The sequence below is a fragment of the Camelina sativa genome, chromosome 11 (assembly GCF_000633955.1).
Source record: "Camelina sativa cultivar DH55 chromosome 11, Cs, whole genome shotgun sequence".
NCBI classification, from domain to species: domain Eukaryota; kingdom Viridiplantae; phylum Streptophyta; class Magnoliopsida; order Brassicales; family Brassicaceae; genus Camelina; species Camelina sativa.
Window position 1 is genome coordinate 4244458 of NC_025695.1, and position 19409 is coordinate 4263866.

Consider the following 19409-nt stretch of genomic DNA (forward strand, 5'->3'; position numbering starts at 1 on the left):
ATTGAAGGTTAAGAAGAATCGAATCTATGGGTATGGATAATGTACTTGTGTTGATTGCTTGTGATATGCAATTGGCAAGGTTGATTAGTTTCAAAAGGTGACGTAAATTTTTTTATTCTCAACAACACAAATGTACAACAGAGGTGTTTTCCAGAATAAGTGTATAGCCAAACTTGAAACTGGAATTGGAATACTATTGTTTGGTGCTAATGAGAATAGGGAGCTTTAGAATCTAACAAAAAAACACTTGTTACCAAGTAAAATTCTAAATTTTATGGCGATCATTGTTCTTTAGACACACTTGCTTCATCTGATTTTGCATCTTCTCAACTTCAACTCTTCAAGAAAGGATGATCAAGAGCTTCGTTTGCTGTGAGACGCTCAGATGGATCATATGTCAGTAAACCATACAACAAATCTGCAAATCTGGATCTTGTGTTGTCAACATGTTTCGATACCATATCCTGCAAATATTGTGAGCAGTTTCTACTTTAGGTCACGGCATATCAGACAAAAGATATACCATTGGACAATAAGAATTTGATGGCGCTTAAACCTTGAGACGATCCAGTCTTTTTACAGCCCTAATACTCTCTCTAGAGTTGGCTCCTTCTGGCCAATTCAGCCTACACCCTCTCCTAAAATATTTCTCAGCACCCCGGCTGCAAAAACATGATGACCGTACATGCAACAAGCGATGAGCATTTATCTCTCTGTGGAGTTTCCGTGTACCCAAAAGTTTGTGGAATTAGAAAACTAACCTGGCTTTTCGGGTCATATGTTCAGGCAAAGGTCCCAATGCCCTCTCCATCATAGCTAGGTGTTCTAAGTTATCATGCGTCTGAAAGAGAGCCTCACCCTATCGTACAGTTTAAATGTGTTGACAATAGTAAGCAAAACTACTCAAATTAGGAGATAAGAATTCAGACAACAAGATGAGAAAGACTTTACCGTGCATAGTTCAAATAATATACAACCTACACTCCATAAGTCACACTGGTAACTCCATCCTAGACCTGTAATGATATGCCGCTGGTTAGTTACCAGAAAATATGTTCATTCACTGGTAAGTGTCAGCTACACAATCCGCAAGCATGTATCCATATAACTGATTTAGTTACCTAAAATGACCTCCGGAGACCTGTAATGCCTTGTTTGGACAATGGAGTGATGAATCCGGTTATCACAAACAGTACTGCCAAAATCAATCAGTTTAATGGCGCTTGACTTTGGCAAGCACCTGAAATGTGTCTCATTTGACGAACTCCTCTGTTAATTAAAATCAAACATCAAAATGTCAAAAATAAAAGTTAAGTTTTTTTCTTTCACAATACTAGCCTATCATTACTACATAGTTTACCCAAAACCCAACCTTAACCTAATTCAGTTCCAGATACCTTATTGTCAGGAAGCTTTACATTTTCAGAAGACACCAAAAGAATGTTTTCTGGCTTGAGGTCGGTGTGAACTAATTGTAACTCGTGCATATCTGTAGATAAGAACAAAAAGTATGTTAAGAGCAGAGAGGCATTAGGTAGGAACTAACGCTACTGGCCCAAGACAAAAAAAAAATGGTTACTGAACATGCTAGATACGATAATTGTATAACATAACAGCAGAAAGGAACAATTGACAGACATGCTACAGATTCCAAAAGCTGGCATCCAAAATCCCGAACAAGGGCCACAGGAAATGCAGAGTATTTATTTCTCTTAAGAAAGTCAAACAAACTTGGCCCAAGCTTCTCAAACACCTGGTATCACCATTAGAAATCATTCAAAGGAAGGTTTTGTTTAGTTCCAGTCTTCATTGACAAATTCCACATGGATAAACTAAATACACAAACACTATACACGGAATTGGATTTCTGTTACTTAAGGTATCATACAAAAGAAAGGTAGCCCGAAAGATTATGATTCATTCACTTCTTACAATAACAAAGCTCATAGGTCACCGAACATAGAACAAACTAAATATTAGAGATGCATTTCAATGGCGGTAAAGAAATAAATGAAACTTGATTGGGACACTTACAATGCAAATATGATTCCGGTAATCAAACCAGTCCTTCATCTGTACACAGCTGCAAGGACAAAGCAGAAATGAAGAAACTGAGCAATGATATATATACACCTATGCAGGAAACAATATCACTCTTGCGATCAGATAAAAAATCTAGAAGAAGATAAATAATATACCGTGTGCGGCCTTTATCACTCTTTAAAAGTTTTTGAAGAACATCAATTTCAATCATTGCTGCATCCCGGTATTTCTTAATGCTTCGGATGATCTTTATTGCCACATATTCTTTTGTATCACGATCCCAACATTCCAAAACCCGACCAAATGTGCCTACAACACCAGCAAGTTCACTGAAATGGCACGATTTTGATTCACAAAAACAGTTTTTTATCTCGAACACACCATGCCACTTGACAGCTAACCTTCACCCATCTTGCTTAGTATTTTATCTGTCAAAACAGAACACACATTGGAGTTAAGTTAAACAACTAAAAATGTTCAAAATGGATTATTATGTCAATGAAACAACACCAAAACGAAAAGATCATCTCTAGTAACAATGCACATATACTACCATGTAAACTTGATCAATCAAATAAAAATTAATGAACTTGTTTTATAAACTCACATCTAGGAGTGAGATTCTCCCTCAAAGTGAAAACATAATGACCATCACGATCATCCTCCCTTAAAGGTGGAGACAAAACCCTCCCATCGCTTCCATGTCCTCTAATCACAGCCCTTTTAGCCTAACTCAATGAAAAGTCAAAATCTAATGTCAGCATATCAAAACCTCACCACACACAAAAATTAAAAACATAAATGCTTGGTCTTTCCTCCACATTCTAACACCCTAATTCTAATTTNCTAATTCTAATTTCCAAATGTCAAAAGATCAAATTTTTTTAATTATTATTTATAAAGCAACCTCAGGTTCAGGAGGAGCCTCGTCCCAGGTCATACGAGGACGTTTTCTGACTCGTTCTTGATCCATCTTCTCGAATCCGTTGTTAGCAGCTACCATCACCGACGTTGAGAATCAATCACCGACACATCCAGAAGGGAATCTGATGCCAATCTGCAGCTAAAAGAGGGAAAATTTCTACCAGACGTAGATAATAAAAGTAACAAGGCGGCGAATCGAGCGAAGGTAGAACCAAGGGCGGCGATTTATCTTTGCGAGATATGGTGGAATTGAAACAGAGGAGCTAGGGTTTCCAACTATAGAGAGAGAGAGAGAGAGAGAGAGAGAGAGAGAGAGAGAGAGAGAGAGAGTGCAAAGAGGAAAGAGAGAGTCTTAAAATCTCAGCCAATTTTTTTGTTACCGGCCAAATCCCTTAGGGGTCGAGGTCGAATCGCGACATCCCCCAATTGCATTTTCCACTTTCCAGGCGAACAACCCGATGATGATGATGGTAACCCAGAATTATTGCCCACCCGGCCCAAATTTTTATATGTCTTGAGAATCTCTCAAATATTATCGTCTTGGCCCAAAAAGCCCATCATGGATCGATCTTATAACATGCAAAAAAGTTCATATTATTTTTTTAAAAACAAACTTAATGATTATGTAATCTTAAAAAAATCATACGATAGTTTTCCCTGTTTTATTAAACAAATCATTCTTAAAAATCATAGTAATTTTTATTTTCGTTACATAATCACAATTACGAGTTTATGATTGAGTATCTATATTATTATTTTTGAAGTACATTTTGTGTCATGCTTTTAAAGTTTTGGTTATTTAATTTATTTTATTTACAATATTAACCCCTAACTATTTTCCTAAAATAACAGTTCCTGAAAACTCATTTAATGTAACTATTTAAATCGACCTAATTAGATACATTTATTGCCATAAATACCTTGATAACATCTATACATTTCGATTTGTCCAAAAACAACTCTACGCATTAAATTTTTAATCCCATAAAAATCTCCAAACCTATTTTAATAGATCTTTAGAGACCGTATGATCTCTTAAATTTAAATGACACAGCCGAGTTTGAGTAACAAATGATTACAATCGCAATAATTATTATAACATTAATAAAGTTCATAAAAACGAGAATCCAACTTTAGAAACTCAATAATCGGGTATATTTAAGTTTAGCATCAAGAAAATATTTAATATAATATATACCATGTTAAGAAACTGAATATTATTCTGCGATAATGTTATCAACTCAAATAGAAAAATACTAAAATATCTCTTTTATTACTATGTATCGTAAACTTCTTGCTCATCAAGTATTTTTTATGTATAGATATTAACTTCACAAACAAAACACAACACACAACAAAAACCACTAATATGACGGTTTTGAAACACGGGTTAAACCACTAATATGACGGTTTGTTGTTATATAGCGGGACATATTATTAACCTGACGGTTTGAATTAACATCTATATTATTATTTTCACAACAACTTTAGCAAAGAAGGCTTGAAGTTGAGAATTATTTACATCTCATGCCATTGTAATTTAATATTTTCTTTAATAAAATTATTAAACAAAAAAAATCATTTCAACTCTTTTCCATTAACAAAAACAAAAATTTCCTAATTTATCTCCTTATTAAATCTGAAATAAAATTTCCAAATTTCATTCTCCTAAAATCTCTCTACAAATTCTTTACAATAATCGATTTTAAATATAAATTTATGAGGAGCCTATAAATCAGCTACATTTGATTTTCTATCTTCCTAATTAATCACCACATTCAATTCTAAAATACAATAATTTTGTCCCGAATTTCTATATATAAAATCATATTAAAAAATTAATGACTTATAATCAATCAAAATTAATCTAATAATATAAACTTGGCATATTCCCATATATATATTATGCGATTTTATAGTTATTAATTTGTTTTAATTAATTTGTTTTTATACGATTTTATATATAGAAATTTGGGACAAAATTATAGTATTTTAGAATTGAATGTGGTGATTAATGAGATTAAGTTGAATATGTCCACCTATAAGTTGAATATATCCACCTATAAATAATGTTGACCCCTATTCTCAAGTTAGTATCACCAGCAACATAAAAAGATGCACCTATTTGCTATGCTCATTTGGCAGCTGCACATATACAACTGTGATGAAATATGTCGAGATGTCATGGAGTGATCACCAAATCTGGAGCAGTTCCTATGCCTCCCATCATCCCATGCCACAGCTGAAAGATAAGATTGTGACCTCTACGTTCTTTTGCTGATGGAAAACAGTCTAAAATAGCTGACTTTTTAAAAGTTTTTATGCTTTATAAATGTCTCTCTCCCTCTTTTTGTTTACTTTTCTCTCGGTTCAATACTTCTTATTTTATTTTTGGTCTATCATTCAAATTCACAGGGTTATATAGCTTCACGGGTTTAGATTAGTATTAATGTACATTTGAAATATCATTATTTTGGTAGTACAAAATTATTCATTAAAAGTATTTATCAATATTAAAATATTAGACATATTTAATTAACTTGATTAAATTATGATTATGTAAAAGTAAATTATTTCTCTGTATACTACGGGTTAAATCCTAATATTAACTATCAAAATACACTTATACAATTTTAAACACTAAATAAATTAAACAAAAATTAACAAAAAAATGCAGCTTATAATTTTCATATTTTAGTTTAAATGTATCTTCCTGCGGTGTACCGCGGGTTAAAATCTAGTTAGTATAAATATAAAATGTTATTAATTCGGTTTCGAAATACGGGTTAAATCTTCCTTTAATTATTTGGTCAATATCACTAATATAAGAATATTAGACATATTAAATCAGGGTAATTTAACTAAAATTTTGTAAAACAATTAAATCATTGGTAAAATTGTGACTCGATCCGACAATAGCTTATTAATTACATATTTATGTATTTATTTCCCCTATTATTGTTCTAATAATTGACAATTCAAACACAATTATCATTTAACTAAACAAAACAAACTAAATATATATATATATAACTAATGCTTTATATCCAAGTATACAATACAATTATTTTTAATAACTAAATTCGAAGATTTTGTTAGGATTTCAAATTATGATTCTCCTATCACCTGTATTTTATTTTATTTACAAAAATTTTGGAATTTTTATATAATACTTATAATTAATAAAATGCATATTTTCTGCATATGTTGTGATTTGAATTTTTTAAAACGAAGATATATTACTTAATGTATGAAAATGTGTATTTTAATTTTCACATTGGCGGGTTGGCAAAACTAAATTTATATAGATGATAAATTAATATTTTTTATTTGTTCACAATTATAATATTAAAATTACTATTTTATATTTCACAAAATAATGATGAAAATACAACAAACAAACAATATAAAACAGTAATAATACGTCAAAAATAAAATACTATAATATTTTAAAATATTTAGTATTCAAATAGACTAATAGATTTACATAACAATTAAAAATAAATATTATGTGAAACAAAATATTTTTAAAAAAAATTAAACAATAATTTTTATTATTATATTATAATTTTTTTTAAAAATATTGATATATGCTTTAAGTATGGGATATATCCTACTGTAATTCAATTGTTTATTAGTATTTGCTCGTTATGTTTTCAACACTACTACTATCCTGTCAGGTCTCATTTAATAACAACAACCAACAAAAAAACGTCAAGATTTGACTTTTGGGATTCTCAATATTTCAACTTCAATATTTAAATATGTATAGCTTAAGGAAGAAAAAAAAGAACCTTATCCCTTTATTGTAGATCTCGACTATCATTACTAGTCTGATGTCACCTTTAAATATGTACACAGGAGACGTAAATAGGGGGCAAAAAGTTTTCTACTAACATTTATAGATAAAACTTTCAAGAATTAAGCGAATCATACATTAAAAAAAGGTAGATTCATAATAATGCAATCTTGAAAAAACTACAAAATTATTACTAGTAGATGGTTACTATGTTACAGTGTTTTTGTAGCAGTGCCGAGAGTAACAACATATTTAAAAAAAAAAAAAAAAAGTCAACACATTCGCTCACCACCACCTTTCTTCATCATCTTCATCACACCTCCTTCATAATTAATTAAAGAGAAAGAGACAACTATGCGAGCTTGAAGGAGAGAAAAGAAGAAGAAGAAGGAAAAGCAGAAGATGTCGACGACGACTTCAGAGGCGAGATCACCGTTGCCGTTGTTGTTGAGAAGAGGAAGGTCTTCGACGGCAACATCAACGACTGCTGAAACGAGAACACCGTTTTCGGCACTACAGTTCAGAAGAAGGTCAAGCAAAGATGTGAGGAACATAACGTCAGTTTCGAGCAGTCTCTTGCCTGCCTTTGGTACCGTCATCGAAGACGATAACCCTTCTTCTAAACGTTTCATCGTTCTTCACTTTGATCGTCGTTACAGGTTCCTATGCTATATATGACCGTATTATTATTACTTTTCTTGATTAATTAGTCCATATTTAAATGTTTTATTTAGTAATATCTCCATATACATGTTTTTGTTGGCTAGATTGTGGGAATTGTTTTTGGTAATACTGGTGGGATATTCAGCGTGGGCATCGTTGTTCGAGTTGGCTTTCGAGAAAGCAGCTGAAGGAGCTTTCATGACCATTGATCTCGTCGTTGACTTTTTCTTCGCCGTTGATATCGTCCTCACTTTTTTCGTTTCCTACTTGGATAATACTACTTACCTCAATGTCACCGATCACAAGCTTATCGCCAAACGGTAACAAAATTATAACTACACTTAACAAAAGTAAATAATTTAGTTAGATCCTTAATATGCATGAAGATATATATATATATGTGCATTAGGTACTTGAAGAGCGTGGCTTTTGTGATGGACGTAGCATCAACGTTACCGATTCAATTCATTTATAAAACTATTACCGGAAACGTCGGACGAGGCCAAGCTTTCGGCTTCCTTAATTTGCTCCGCCTTTGGCGTCTCCGTCGTGTTACCGAACTCTTTAAAAGGTTTCTTCTATTTATATACTAGTAGTATACAGTATACTACTACTTCCTATGGCTTCCTACTATATAGCTTGCAATATTTCTATCATTATATATAACTTGGGCATTATATTCTCCATATAAATTCTTGTTACAGACTAGAGAAAGACGCACATTTCAACTACTTCATTATCAGAGTCATTAAACTTCTGTGTGTAAGTTTTTTATTTTTTATTTTTTTAAGTTGAGTTATCAGTAGTATAGTAGTACCTAAGGTGGTCTGATGTTAATAATTTGGTTATGAATTTGACCAATATAGCAAATCCACTGAACAACAATTGCTAAATTGGGTATATAATTATATCGATCTCTAGCTATAATTCATCTTCAAAATATATATGAATTTGACCAATTGCTAATTTGACGTTAGGTAACGATATTTTGGATTCATTTGGCGGGTTGCATTTTATACTGGATAGCCTACCATTACCCAAACCCTATTGATACATGGATAGGATCACAAGTTGAGGATTTTAAGGAGAGAAGTGTATGGTTAGGCTACACTTATTCAATGTACTGGTCTATCGTCACACTCACTACCGTGGGTTACGGAGATTTGCATGCCGTTAATAGCCGGGAGAAGACATTTAACATGTTCTACATGCTTTTCAACATTGGCCTCACTTCTTACATCATCGGTATTATGACCAATCTTGTTGTCCATGGCGCTAACCGTACATTTGCCATGGTAATTAATCATTCGTTGCTTGAAACCCAAGAAACATTTTTGAAACCTTTAGGGACATCAGCTCTCTAATTATTTCTGCGAGTTATATGCAATAATCTTTCTTCTTGTTGGACGACAGAGGAGCGCGATCAATCATATATTGCGGTACACAAGCAAGAACAGGTTACCAGATGCAATGAGAGAGCAGATGCTTGCACATATGCAGCTCAAGTTCAAGACCGCGGAGTTAAGGCAAGAAGAGGTTCTTCAGGACTTACCTAAGGCTATCAGATCAAGCATTAACCAACATCTATTCCGCGCAGTCATGGAGGAGGCTTATCTTTTTAAAGGATTCCCTGATGGCCTCATCGTCCAGCTGGTGATCTATTAACAGTTCCATTTCTTTTTTGATTCCTTGTAAAACAAGACATTAATTAATTTGTTCTGTTGAAGGTTTCGCAAATAAAAGCAGAGTATTTTCCGCCGAAGATGGAGATAATCTTGCAGAATGAGATTCCAACAGATTTCTACATAATTGTATCTGGAGGAGTGGTATGATATTTTTGTCCTCTACGTACATACATACTCAAAATATATACATATTTGACTTTAGTTGATTTAAACTAAATTTGGAATCACAGGATTTAATTTCATCCAAGGGTATGAGTGAACAGGTAAACCTCTAAAACTAAATATCAGTAAATTTAAGTAAAGTGTTTGAAAGATATGATGAAGAATTGGTTGATAAATGTGGGTGAAGGTATTGACGAAGTTAGGTCCCGGAAGTATGGCAGGAGAGATTGGAGTAGTGTTCAACATTCCTCAGCCTTTCACTGTGAGGACACGACGACTTTCACAAGTTATCCGAATCGGTCATCATAACTTCAAAGAAATGGTTCAGTCTGACAATGACGTCGACGCCAAAATGATCATCACCAATTTTATGAATGTAAGTTCAGATTCACAAAACAGTAGTAACATATACAATGATTATAATACAACGTCTAGAATAATCAATGCTTTTTCTCTTTATAGTATCTCAAGGGGTTGAATGATGAGTTAAAGAAAGAAATCCCTTTTCTTAGAGATTTACTAGCTGACGCCGATGCTCAGGTTCAAGTTCAGGTATACGTAACGTAATTGTAATTAATCAAGCTAGCCCATGCAAGTGTATAACAAATGTATAATCCTCTCGTCATGGTTTTTTAATTGGTTTTGAGATGAAACCAATCAATCATTCTTTGGTGACAGGAAACAGTTCAGACAGAGGATACACCACAAAGTAACAATGAAGAGATAGCTACGGTCTCAAGAGATGATAATGAACAGAGTACGAAGACAATTTTTGTAGATTTTCAAATATGGTTTTATATATGTATATAGAGTTTCCATAGAAAAAATGTCATTTGGTTTGCAGAAGAAGAGAGACGAAGTAAGGGAGTTCCCAAAAGAGTGATAATTCATGGACAACCTCCTAATCAAGATAACAACAACAATGCTGATTCCAACGGCAGACTTATCATTTTGCCTGATTCTATTGAACTTCTATTCGACTTAGCTGGTCAGTTTCACTCCTTTACTACTTATGTTACTTCTCTTGATAGTTTGATGTTTACATATATCAGTCATGTGAGAGAATTAACTTCAAAAAAAAGTGACCGTCCAATTCCCATGTTGTCATATATATAAACTCAGTTTATTGGTGGATTCAGAGAAGAAGTTGGGGAAACGAGGAAGCACGATTGCCATGGCCGACGGTGCACATGTTGAACAAATTGATGCTCTGCGAGAAAACGATCATTTATATATTTTCTAATTCGTTTTTAAATATATATGAATATCATTATTACCACCACCTCCCACACATAATAATGATATATAAAATTAATAATTTTGTCAGCGTTTTCGGGCTTATGAAAAGAAGCCAAGTTTGATTTGAGAATATAAGGTGAACATCGAATGTCTAGTTCCATTCTATCTTTTACGTCTTGAATTCGATATTATGTTCCATTGAAGATTGCATTTGTATACAACGAACAAAAGTACATACCATTGTTGCATAACATTTGCTTCAACGGCTGCTCACGAAATAACTAAAACCTTAAAACCATAATCCTAACTAAAAAAATGTTTGCAATGATAAAGAAAATAACAATTATTTCATATTTTACACTGCATTATACATCGAAAAGTTTTATTTGTCCCTTCGGCAACATCCAACAAAAGACAAATATTTGAAAGGAAATTTTTAGTTCGAACTCAAAAAACACATGAAAAAGTAAGTAACCATACAAAATGCATTAGCTAAAAGCTAAAAAGACTCTTTTGTATCTTTATAGGGGGAAAAAGAGTGGAGACTATTCTAAGTACACCTTTTAAATGAAGTGAATCTTCTCAACTTGAAGTAGTCTATGCTCTCTTTTCCCTTTCAACCAAAGAAGAAAACTTCTCAAGCAGCCATCAGAACGAAGTCCTTTTCCCCTTCTGCTATACTTCTCTACCGTAAATTCAGAACATGACAGAGATCGGAGGAGATGACATTAAGAGAAACTTTTGTAACGGACTCCTAGAAATCAGAGGATCAGTTCATTTTGAGTTGGATTTGGCGATGGACTTGCACAAGGAACTCCACATACGACGGGCCGCTTGCTGTCCTGTCCTCTACCATATACGAGAGAAACAACATTCCTGAATAGTTCCAAAAATCAGAAGACCATATCAGCATCTACAAGTTTTCATGATATCAACACTACCAATTAGTAAGCAATATTCATATTCTAGATAACTAAAAATATTATGTTAAGTAACTACACATTGGTACTAGGTGCAGACAGGAGCTATGCTGTTACTATTAGTGTAAGACTGATCATTTCACAAACAGGAAAAGATAAATAACATGTAGCCTTTGTAGTTAATGCTAAGAGTCTTTGAAAACTGAAATCCGTCCAGAATTACTCACCTGATGGATCTCCCTTCTTGCACAATTTTATTCTGTGTAAATAAAACAAAAAAACGGAAGTATTAGGCTGAAAAATATCTAGTTAGGAGACAAAAAGACGCATACTGAGAATTTTGCTAGATACCTTAAGTAAGAACATCTTTGCCTCCTTATTTCATTCACCGCATCATTAAACTTCTTTGATAACTGATTATCATACTGCTGCAGCACATACTGTAATGAAAAGTTATCATTGCTTAGTAGGCTTCGAAAACGGCAGAAAAGAGATTTCTTCGTTAATGCCAATAGTGTAATTGGTATGATGAAACGATCACAAAAGTCACAACTGTATCATGCAACAAAGTAGTATAAATGCTATATATCTTTGCAACTTAATCATCCTACAAATTCATGTGCTAACGAAGATAAATTGAGATTACCTGGTTAGGAATTTCAGCAGCTGAAGGAACATCAAAAAGTTTCTGCAGAATATCAGAGTCCACAGATTCGCCAACATATAGTAGACCATCTTCACCATTCTCAAGAAAATAGACTCCCTCATTGCTAATGTGTTCACTTGACAATGGGATTGGAGGAGGAAGGACCGCTCCTTCATTGTCCTGATAATATTAAAAAGCATGAATGATCAAAACTTTAACAAGCTGCATATATATCACGTCTTTAGAGAGATCTGTTAACGAAAAGTAGCCCAATCATACCTTCACATCAAGGTCATGAACAGAAATCATCCTGGGATAAACCAATGGGATTGCCAACGGAGTAGAAAGGGAAGATACATAGTTGATCCAGAATGATCGATCATCAACTCTCCCATCCGTCCTTAAACCCACACTTTTGGTCAATGCTGAAGGAAGGCCCATGTAAAAGGAAATAACATCAAAATCAAAATTCATTTTCTATTACTCATGTCCACAGAAGCTATACGATCCTGACAAGCCCTATGCGGTATGTTGCATTTCATACTCAGGAGATACAAGAGAAACAAAAAGAGATAGCGAGTAAGACAATCAGTACTTGTAATTCACACAGAACATATTTCCATACATCTAAAGAAGTTAAGGTATATCTTCACTGCGGCCACATGTAATTACCAAAAAGTTAGCAGAAAACGATAACAACTGTCACTTAATATCTCTTAAAAGTAAGCACACATAGCAGGTGAAAACACAATAAATATTCACTTCTAATTCAAGACAAGGAAAGTAAACCAATTTGCGTTGCAAAAGAGAACCAGAAGTTGTGCAAAAATAACTTAAAGTAGAAAAAAAAAAGGAACTAGGAAATACCAAGAGTATATAATGGAAAAAGCTTGAGCGCCTCGGGAAGAATAAGTTGTCCAGTTGACGTCACTGTAGCACAAAATTTACGGTAGGCATAGAGTGCATTAATGCAACTATTAGTTGCTTGCTCCTTTACCAATGGAAGCGCCTTCGAAGGAATTTCATTTGCCGCTGCATAAAAGATAACAACACAGATATTGGTACGTAATCATAACACGAATAACAGTATAATCAGTACCGAAACAGTAGCCTACCTTGTTTCAGCATACAAGCAAATTGAGAATCTAGGTCAGCTGCGCGAAACAAATTACTGAGCATGTTCGTACAAGAGAGTGATAATGTGGTAACCCTGATTCTTCTTTCTCCAAATATGGTAGTATACAGAAGGGCGCACTGAAAAAACACGGAACGAACATAGAATAACATCATTTGAAATGGGACAGACTACCAACCTTTTTTCGTGAAGTACATGAATACAAAATATACCTGGAAAGCACATTCAGCTCCGTCTTGTAGTTTGTCATCATGCTTTAACGTCACCATTACAGCTTTGTCACAGTCAATCTGCATTGGCAATCAAAGAGTAAACGGAGTATATACCATAGTGCATCTCCTTGTAAACTTGTAGAAAAATACTGTGTTTTCCTATTTGCAAATATTGTGTTACTTATATATCATAACAACTTTCATACAGGATCACATACAGAGATATTTTTTCATTGATATTGACACGAAATCAGTAGACATATACAATATTATCTAAAACTAATTAGGAAAATTCAAGGAGGATCCACTCACCGCTGGGAGATCAATGTCAGTTGGAATGCGTTTGCAGAAATTCCCTAAGTATTCTTGCACTTGAATACCCTACAATAATCGGAAACGGTGGTTTACAGAAAGCTATTTAAGCTGGAGTTAACAGAGTAACGCATGAAGCGAACTCTCCACCGCAAAAACATACCTGGCTGCATCTGACTCGCATGACAGCCTCAAAACCCTGTGGCCTAGTTATATTCCATTTAAGATCATTGTAAAGCTTGGGAGGATCTGAGAGAGCTGAGAAAGGGTAATAACAATACACCTGGGAAAAAAAGTTTACAATGGAAAGTTTAAGTTCGGCGAAACCTAGACATCAAGCTCAATATCCATGAACAAAAGGACCATTAATGATGCATCAAGTAAGCAATTCTTTCACAGACTATTGTCAATTAGGATTGTAAAGTTGCTACGGAAATAATTAAGGCATGGGCTTCTATAGGAAAAATGCATTCAACTGACAGAGACAAGTAAGATTCTCTTAACACGAATTTGAGTCTCTATTCAACTGTGATAGTTACAACCAACATTCAAGAAAAACTAAAACAGAACTTGTAGACAATCAGAAAGGATAAGGAACTTTGGAATCACCTGTCCTCCAGTAGTTTTTGGAATGACGGATATTGAAGCCATGTCAACATAGGCCTGAGTTGTGACAAATATATCTACACAGACCTGAGACATTTATAAATGGCTTAGATAGGGAAAAATTATTGCTATTAAGACAGAATGATACATTGTAGATTCTTGATAAGCAGGCGGAAACATTATTAGTTAAATTCGTCTATTGGTATACCTGGTACTCAGCAAGTTCAATAGCCATGGTCTTTAGAGTTTTGTCTGCTGGTTGTAGTAATTTATGGGCCTCCTGGTATCAAAATTATATGACGATTCAATATTTTGCAATGAACCACTACATTCTCTGAAACGGAAAAAAATATGTTTACCTTTTCACCAGCAGACATGTTAGCTCTCCCTTCGGCCTCTCTGGAAGAAAGTGCTCCAACACCAACAGAACACAAAACTATGGGGAAGATTGTCACCATATCAGTTAAGTCATAGAGGTACTGAGCAGTAAGATGTATTATGAATAGTGAGCGTTGGAGCTTATAATAAATATATGATTTTCAGTGTGGATAGATGGATTCTAAGTGATTGGAAGCACATGCATCAATATACCCTAATATAAAATAACCAATGGTAAGTATCATACTTGATTGAAATACCATAAGCTTCCCTCCTTTACTCTTCATCGCCAAGAAAGCAGCCTACAGAAATGGAGTTGTCAGACATGAAGTCAAAACACATGCGGAGACTAGTAGATATTATCTTCCGCATTTTTTTCCAAAAAAAAAAACATGGAAGCTTGGCAAAATCAAGAATAAACTTTGCACCATGAAATGGTGATTGAAACTTCTAAACTAGTTGACAAGGGTTTAATGCTTACTAAGCAACGAATTCATAAAATCATGGTGGCCATCAAATTTATCAAATTTCTACTTGTACTACCAATCAGACATTCAGGTTAAGCATATGCATCTTCAGTGATTCCATACCTTAACTGCTGCACCAAAAGCAGATTCAGGAGTTTTACTTTCCTGAAACATTGTTGGGATACTATCCAGCAAAAGCTCCAGGTGTTGACGGCACTGAATTCCAACAAAATACAATAAATACAAAAGTATGGGAAAGAAATTATGATAACCAATCTTAAGAATAGTAGCCAGCATATACGACACATTGAAAAACAAGAATAAAACTAATCAGGGTGTGCTCAACTAGATAACTGACTGACCTCAGATAGCTGAACAATGACATCTGTTTCTAAAGGTGTATAGACATCTTGCACATCAGGGACAATGAGCATCAATGGCTGCACGTAAGGGGAGGAAATCAATTCACAGGTGGCAGTAATCAGTTGAACTTCACCAAGACTTCAGGAAGAGAAAGAGACAGCACCCATTTCGGATATCATAGCATCACAGGGATGCAGAAAACGACTCTTAATTGGAAATGACTTTATGGCATCACAAAATAATATATAGAATTTACCGTGCCAATGCAATAACTTCAAGTAAAGCAACAAATGCACAATACGACTGCTGAGTCTGTAGCCCAGTGGCCCAGAAGATGACCATTTATTTACGATCCTGAGAGAACAGATCTCTCTTTTTTCCACCCAACAATTACAAAAGAAGGAAAAGACTAGGCAAACAAATCACCTGTTGCAGTGCACGTTTCAAATTATAGAAGTGGATTGTTGAGTCAAATGTAGCAATTCCAACAAATGTCCTAGGACCTTCCTGCAAACGCATACAGAGATTTTTTAATTTTTTAATGACTTAACGCTAAATAAGAATTATAAAATCACTGGTAACATAACCATACCCTAACGAAAGTTCACAGTCTCACTATAAATAAGGACACACGCTAACAGATATGCAGCAGAAGCTACCGTCTAAATGATTAAGGTATGAACACCTTAGTATGCAAAAGGCGTATTGCAAGTTACATATCATCACTAAAAAACCCAAAACGTTTGAACAGGGGCTGTACTTAATTTCCAATAATACAACCAAAAATAGTAAAGACTTCATACACATATAACCAAATAAATATTCAGAACAGAGTAGAGATCATTTGACTGTTTTGGAATGTTGGAAATGGTGACACAACTTACAGGAAGGTCTGAAAGTACTTGCTGAATTGCATTGCAAGCAGCTGCAGTAGCACCTGTTTGTATAGCATTCATTGAGACATCAATGAGGAAAAAATACACTGCTGGCATTGGATCCCGTACCTATTCAAAAAGATAATGATCTTAGTTTCCATTCATTCCCAACATGTCTGATCATCAACTTCTACCAAAAGGATGTTAATATCAATATAATTTGGGTGGTGCTTCACTAGATCAACAGTACAGCATGTATAGAGAAAACTATTTTCCACCATAGTAATGGGTTATCATTTTTCGGGAAAACACAAAATCAGAGGACAGAACATTTCATCTAATACAATGGTAGATTCCAGACGGCATAAAACAAATTGACATCTTTTGAAGTAAAACCAAACAATTTTACATACAAGAAAGTTTCACATACTGACCATGTATTCTTTTGTAGCAACAAACTCAACGGTTCCCCTACACAGCTCAGGTCTTTCATCAACATCCCTACGTCTACCATCTGGACCCAGATTACAGTGATAGTCACGGGGAGTCTCATCAGTGTATCCTGTGCAAAAGAAAGTTGATGAGGAAACGGATCACAAAGCCCACCACATCATTTGACTCCCACAAGAATATTAAAATAACAATATATAAGAAGTATCTCTTAAACAAAATCATGTTGTCATCTTTCACAATGAGTTGAATCCAGAGTGGAAGAAGAAATCTTTCAATCCAGGAAGGTAAAGCAAAAAATGCTAGTCTACGCTTTTAGCTTAGAATACTCAATTACTTCAAAACTTGATCCATACTATTGCAGTTACATAGCTATAACTTAGGATTATGTGGCTTGCATAACTGAAAACAGTAACATTTACCACAGAAATTACAGATGAACTTCCTTCCTTGGTCAATGAACTTCATGAAAGGATTTATGTAACCCTTACAGCGTGAACATCGTACAGGTCCACCCTCACCAAAGTCGACAACCTGAACCATAGTATAGATCAATGTTACCAGGAATTGCTTCTTTTGAAGATGTAAATGAAAACTTATATTTCAAAACAAAAATTTATATACTTCACAAAGAACTCTAAATATACAGGTACATGCAATAAATAAGAGCAAGGGGTAATGCAAATACTAATACGAATAGCATAGAAACCGAATGAACACACGCTTTGTTTGGTGAAAGAAGGCTCACTTGTATAGGCTCTTCAGATGGATGAGATTGAGCCAGCGGTTGGACCATCAGCGCCAGTTGCATTCCAGATGTAGACAGAAGATCAACTGTACATGGGATCTATTGCGAGAAAGGGACAAAAGAAAGGTATCAAGTTCCTAAGAATTAAAGAAGACAATGAGAAAATATTAAACTGTAACACATCCCACCATCAAATAATATATGCTTCATTGTTACCTGATTGATCGTGCACCTCATGTAACGTGGACTACAATTTCCGGTGTCTCGAACAACATAATCACTAGTAGCAGGCTTCAAAAATAGAAGAGAAATTCAGGGAAAAGATATGGCAGTTAGACAAAACCACACATACAAAAGATATGACATCTTAGACTAATGTCCAAATTGAAATTTGATCAGGTATACACACCGGGGGAGGATTAGCCTGATTACTCTGACGCGTTTCAAACACAGTTGGGCTGGAGCTTGAACCTGGCCTTGGGATTTGATTAGGATCAATTCTTGCGGGTCCACCAGGAGCAGCGGCACCAGGTTGGCCCATGGCAGTGGGTATGTTGGTCATCGACTGATTTGGCAAAGGACCCATTCCATATCTTGGTGGTTGCATTGGGCCAGGAAAACCTAGAGGTGGTGGGGCAACCTACCAACATTCAAATTTGAGGAGCATCAGAATCTGCCACACAAAGGAGTGAAAAGATTTTGCTTAACAATGAAACAGAGAGCCACAAGCTAAAGCACTACATAAGTTGTTGTTCAACTGATCACAAGACAGAATCCTAACAATGCCAATTCAAAATTTTCACGGTCAAAATATTACAAAGTTCAGTCGACTAGTATGGTTCCTGTGTGAATGAATTTAGATACACATCTACATTAATTGGTGATTACCTCACAGTAGCACATGTTTTCATCATTCCGTATATAGATACCACAAAAGTTACATGACAAGAACATATACCATAACTGTATCTGGACATACCTGCGCTGATGGTGGACCATAAGGCAAGCCTGATACCGCTGGTCTGCCATGAGGGGCTCCAGGAAAGGTTGCTGGTGGCGGCATTGAAGGTGCAGTCCGAGGGAAAGGTCCTGAAGGAGGCTGCGCATAGGGTGTCTGTGGAGTTGTAACAGCACCACCGGGAAACTGGGTTCCCCTCGGAAACTCCCCTGAACCAGCCATTTGATGCCCATTACTGACTGGACCACCAAGCATGCCCGAGGGAGGCATAGACATGCCAGATCCGACAGGTGGAGGTGAACCAAATGCTATTGGGCGAGCTCCTGGAGGAGGACCTGCAGCTACATTACCCGATGGACCAAAAGCTGGAAACCCACTAGAAGAGGCAACAGGCTGTGCCACTGGTCCTCCAGGCATTGACGGTCTAGAGCCAAATGGTGGCTGACTAGAAGGTGGACCAGTAGGTCTGTTCAAGGGTACATTTGACAGAAATCCAGCTGGTTGTGATACCGGAGGGGGAGCGCCAGGTCTTGCCAGCCCAGCAGGAGGTCCAGGCCGGGACATAGGTGAAGGTCCACGTTGCGGAACTCCATAAGCAGGGGAATGTTGAGGGAAAGATTGTGGTGCCTGACCAAAGGGAGGAGGTGGTCTAGGACCTGAGCCAGGCATCATGGGAGGTGGCCGATTCAAGCTCAAGTTCTGCATATTGTCAGCTAAAGCATTTGAGTTCCCTTGTGAACCAGGGTAGAAATTAGGCGGCCCGGGATACTGCTGGTTGTTGGGTCTAGGTGCCCCTGGAGGCACAGGAGCAACCATGCTTTTGA

The 19409-nt window shown here is 35.5% G+C and overlaps 3 protein-coding genes across 6 annotated transcripts; 1 reads left to right on the plus strand and 2 right to left on the minus strand.

The window, feature by feature from the left end:
* On the minus strand, positions 85–3428 carry LOC104721562 (serine/threonine-protein kinase AFC3). Of its 3 annotated transcripts, XM_010439572.2 has the most exons (12): positions 2951–3428; positions 2651–2771; positions 2445–2471; positions 2199–2352; positions 2035–2083; positions 1639–1753; positions 1398–1489; positions 1122–1269; positions 952–1016; positions 762–859; positions 557–662; positions 85–464 (listed from the first exon to the last, which is right to left on the minus strand). In XM_010439572.2, the coding sequence occupies exons 1-12, from the start codon at positions 3044–3046 to the stop codon at positions 333–335; spliced, it is 1203 nt and encodes a 400-aa protein (XP_010437874.1). In that variant the 5' UTR covers positions 3047–3428; the 3' UTR covers positions 85–332. The 3 variants fall into 3 exon arrangements, with proteins under 3 accessions (XP_010437874.1, XP_019088839.1, XP_019088840.1); XM_019233294.1 differs by lacking the exon at positions 2951–3428 and having other exon boundaries at positions 2425–2471; positions 2651–2770; XM_019233295.1 differs by lacking the exons at positions 1639–1753; positions 2951–3428 and having other exon boundaries at positions 2425–2471; positions 2651–2770.
* On the plus strand, positions 7118–10669 carry LOC104721563 (potassium channel KAT3-like). 2 transcript variants are annotated; one of them, XM_010439574.1, is made up of 13 exons: positions 7118–7425; positions 7534–7749; positions 7839–8000; positions 8134–8191; positions 8407–8724; positions 8843–9082; positions 9157–9255; positions 9345–9377; positions 9464–9652; positions 9739–9828; positions 9955–10033; positions 10121–10264; positions 10416–10669. In XM_010439574.1, the coding sequence occupies exons 1-13, from the start codon at positions 7169–7171 to the stop codon at positions 10517–10519; spliced, it is 1989 nt and encodes a 662-aa protein (XP_010437876.1). In that variant the 5' UTR covers positions 7118–7168; the 3' UTR covers positions 10520–10669. The 2 variants fall into 2 exon arrangements, with proteins under 2 accessions (XP_010437876.1, XP_010437877.1); XM_010439575.1 differs by lacking the exon at positions 10416–10669 and having other exon boundaries at positions 9962–10033; positions 10121–10213.
* On the minus strand, positions 10841–19401 carry LOC104721565 (protein transport protein Sec24-like At4g32640). The gene is made up of 24 exons (XM_010439577.1): positions 18607–19401; positions 18037–18267; positions 17844–17918; positions 17628–17726; positions 17302–17413; positions 16864–16991; positions 16439–16558; positions 15981–16061; positions 15554–15631; positions 15315–15407; positions 14972–15026; positions 14706–14782; positions 14555–14626; positions 14350–14433; positions 13904–14023; positions 13741–13809; positions 13429–13506; positions 13197–13335; positions 12949–13113; positions 12361–12506; positions 12082–12261; positions 11787–11875; positions 11663–11694; positions 10841–11391 (listed from the first exon to the last, which is right to left on the minus strand). The coding sequence occupies exons 1-24, from the start codon at positions 19399–19401 to the stop codon at positions 11285–11287; spliced, it is 3225 nt and encodes a 1074-aa protein (XP_010437879.1). The 3' UTR covers positions 10841–11284.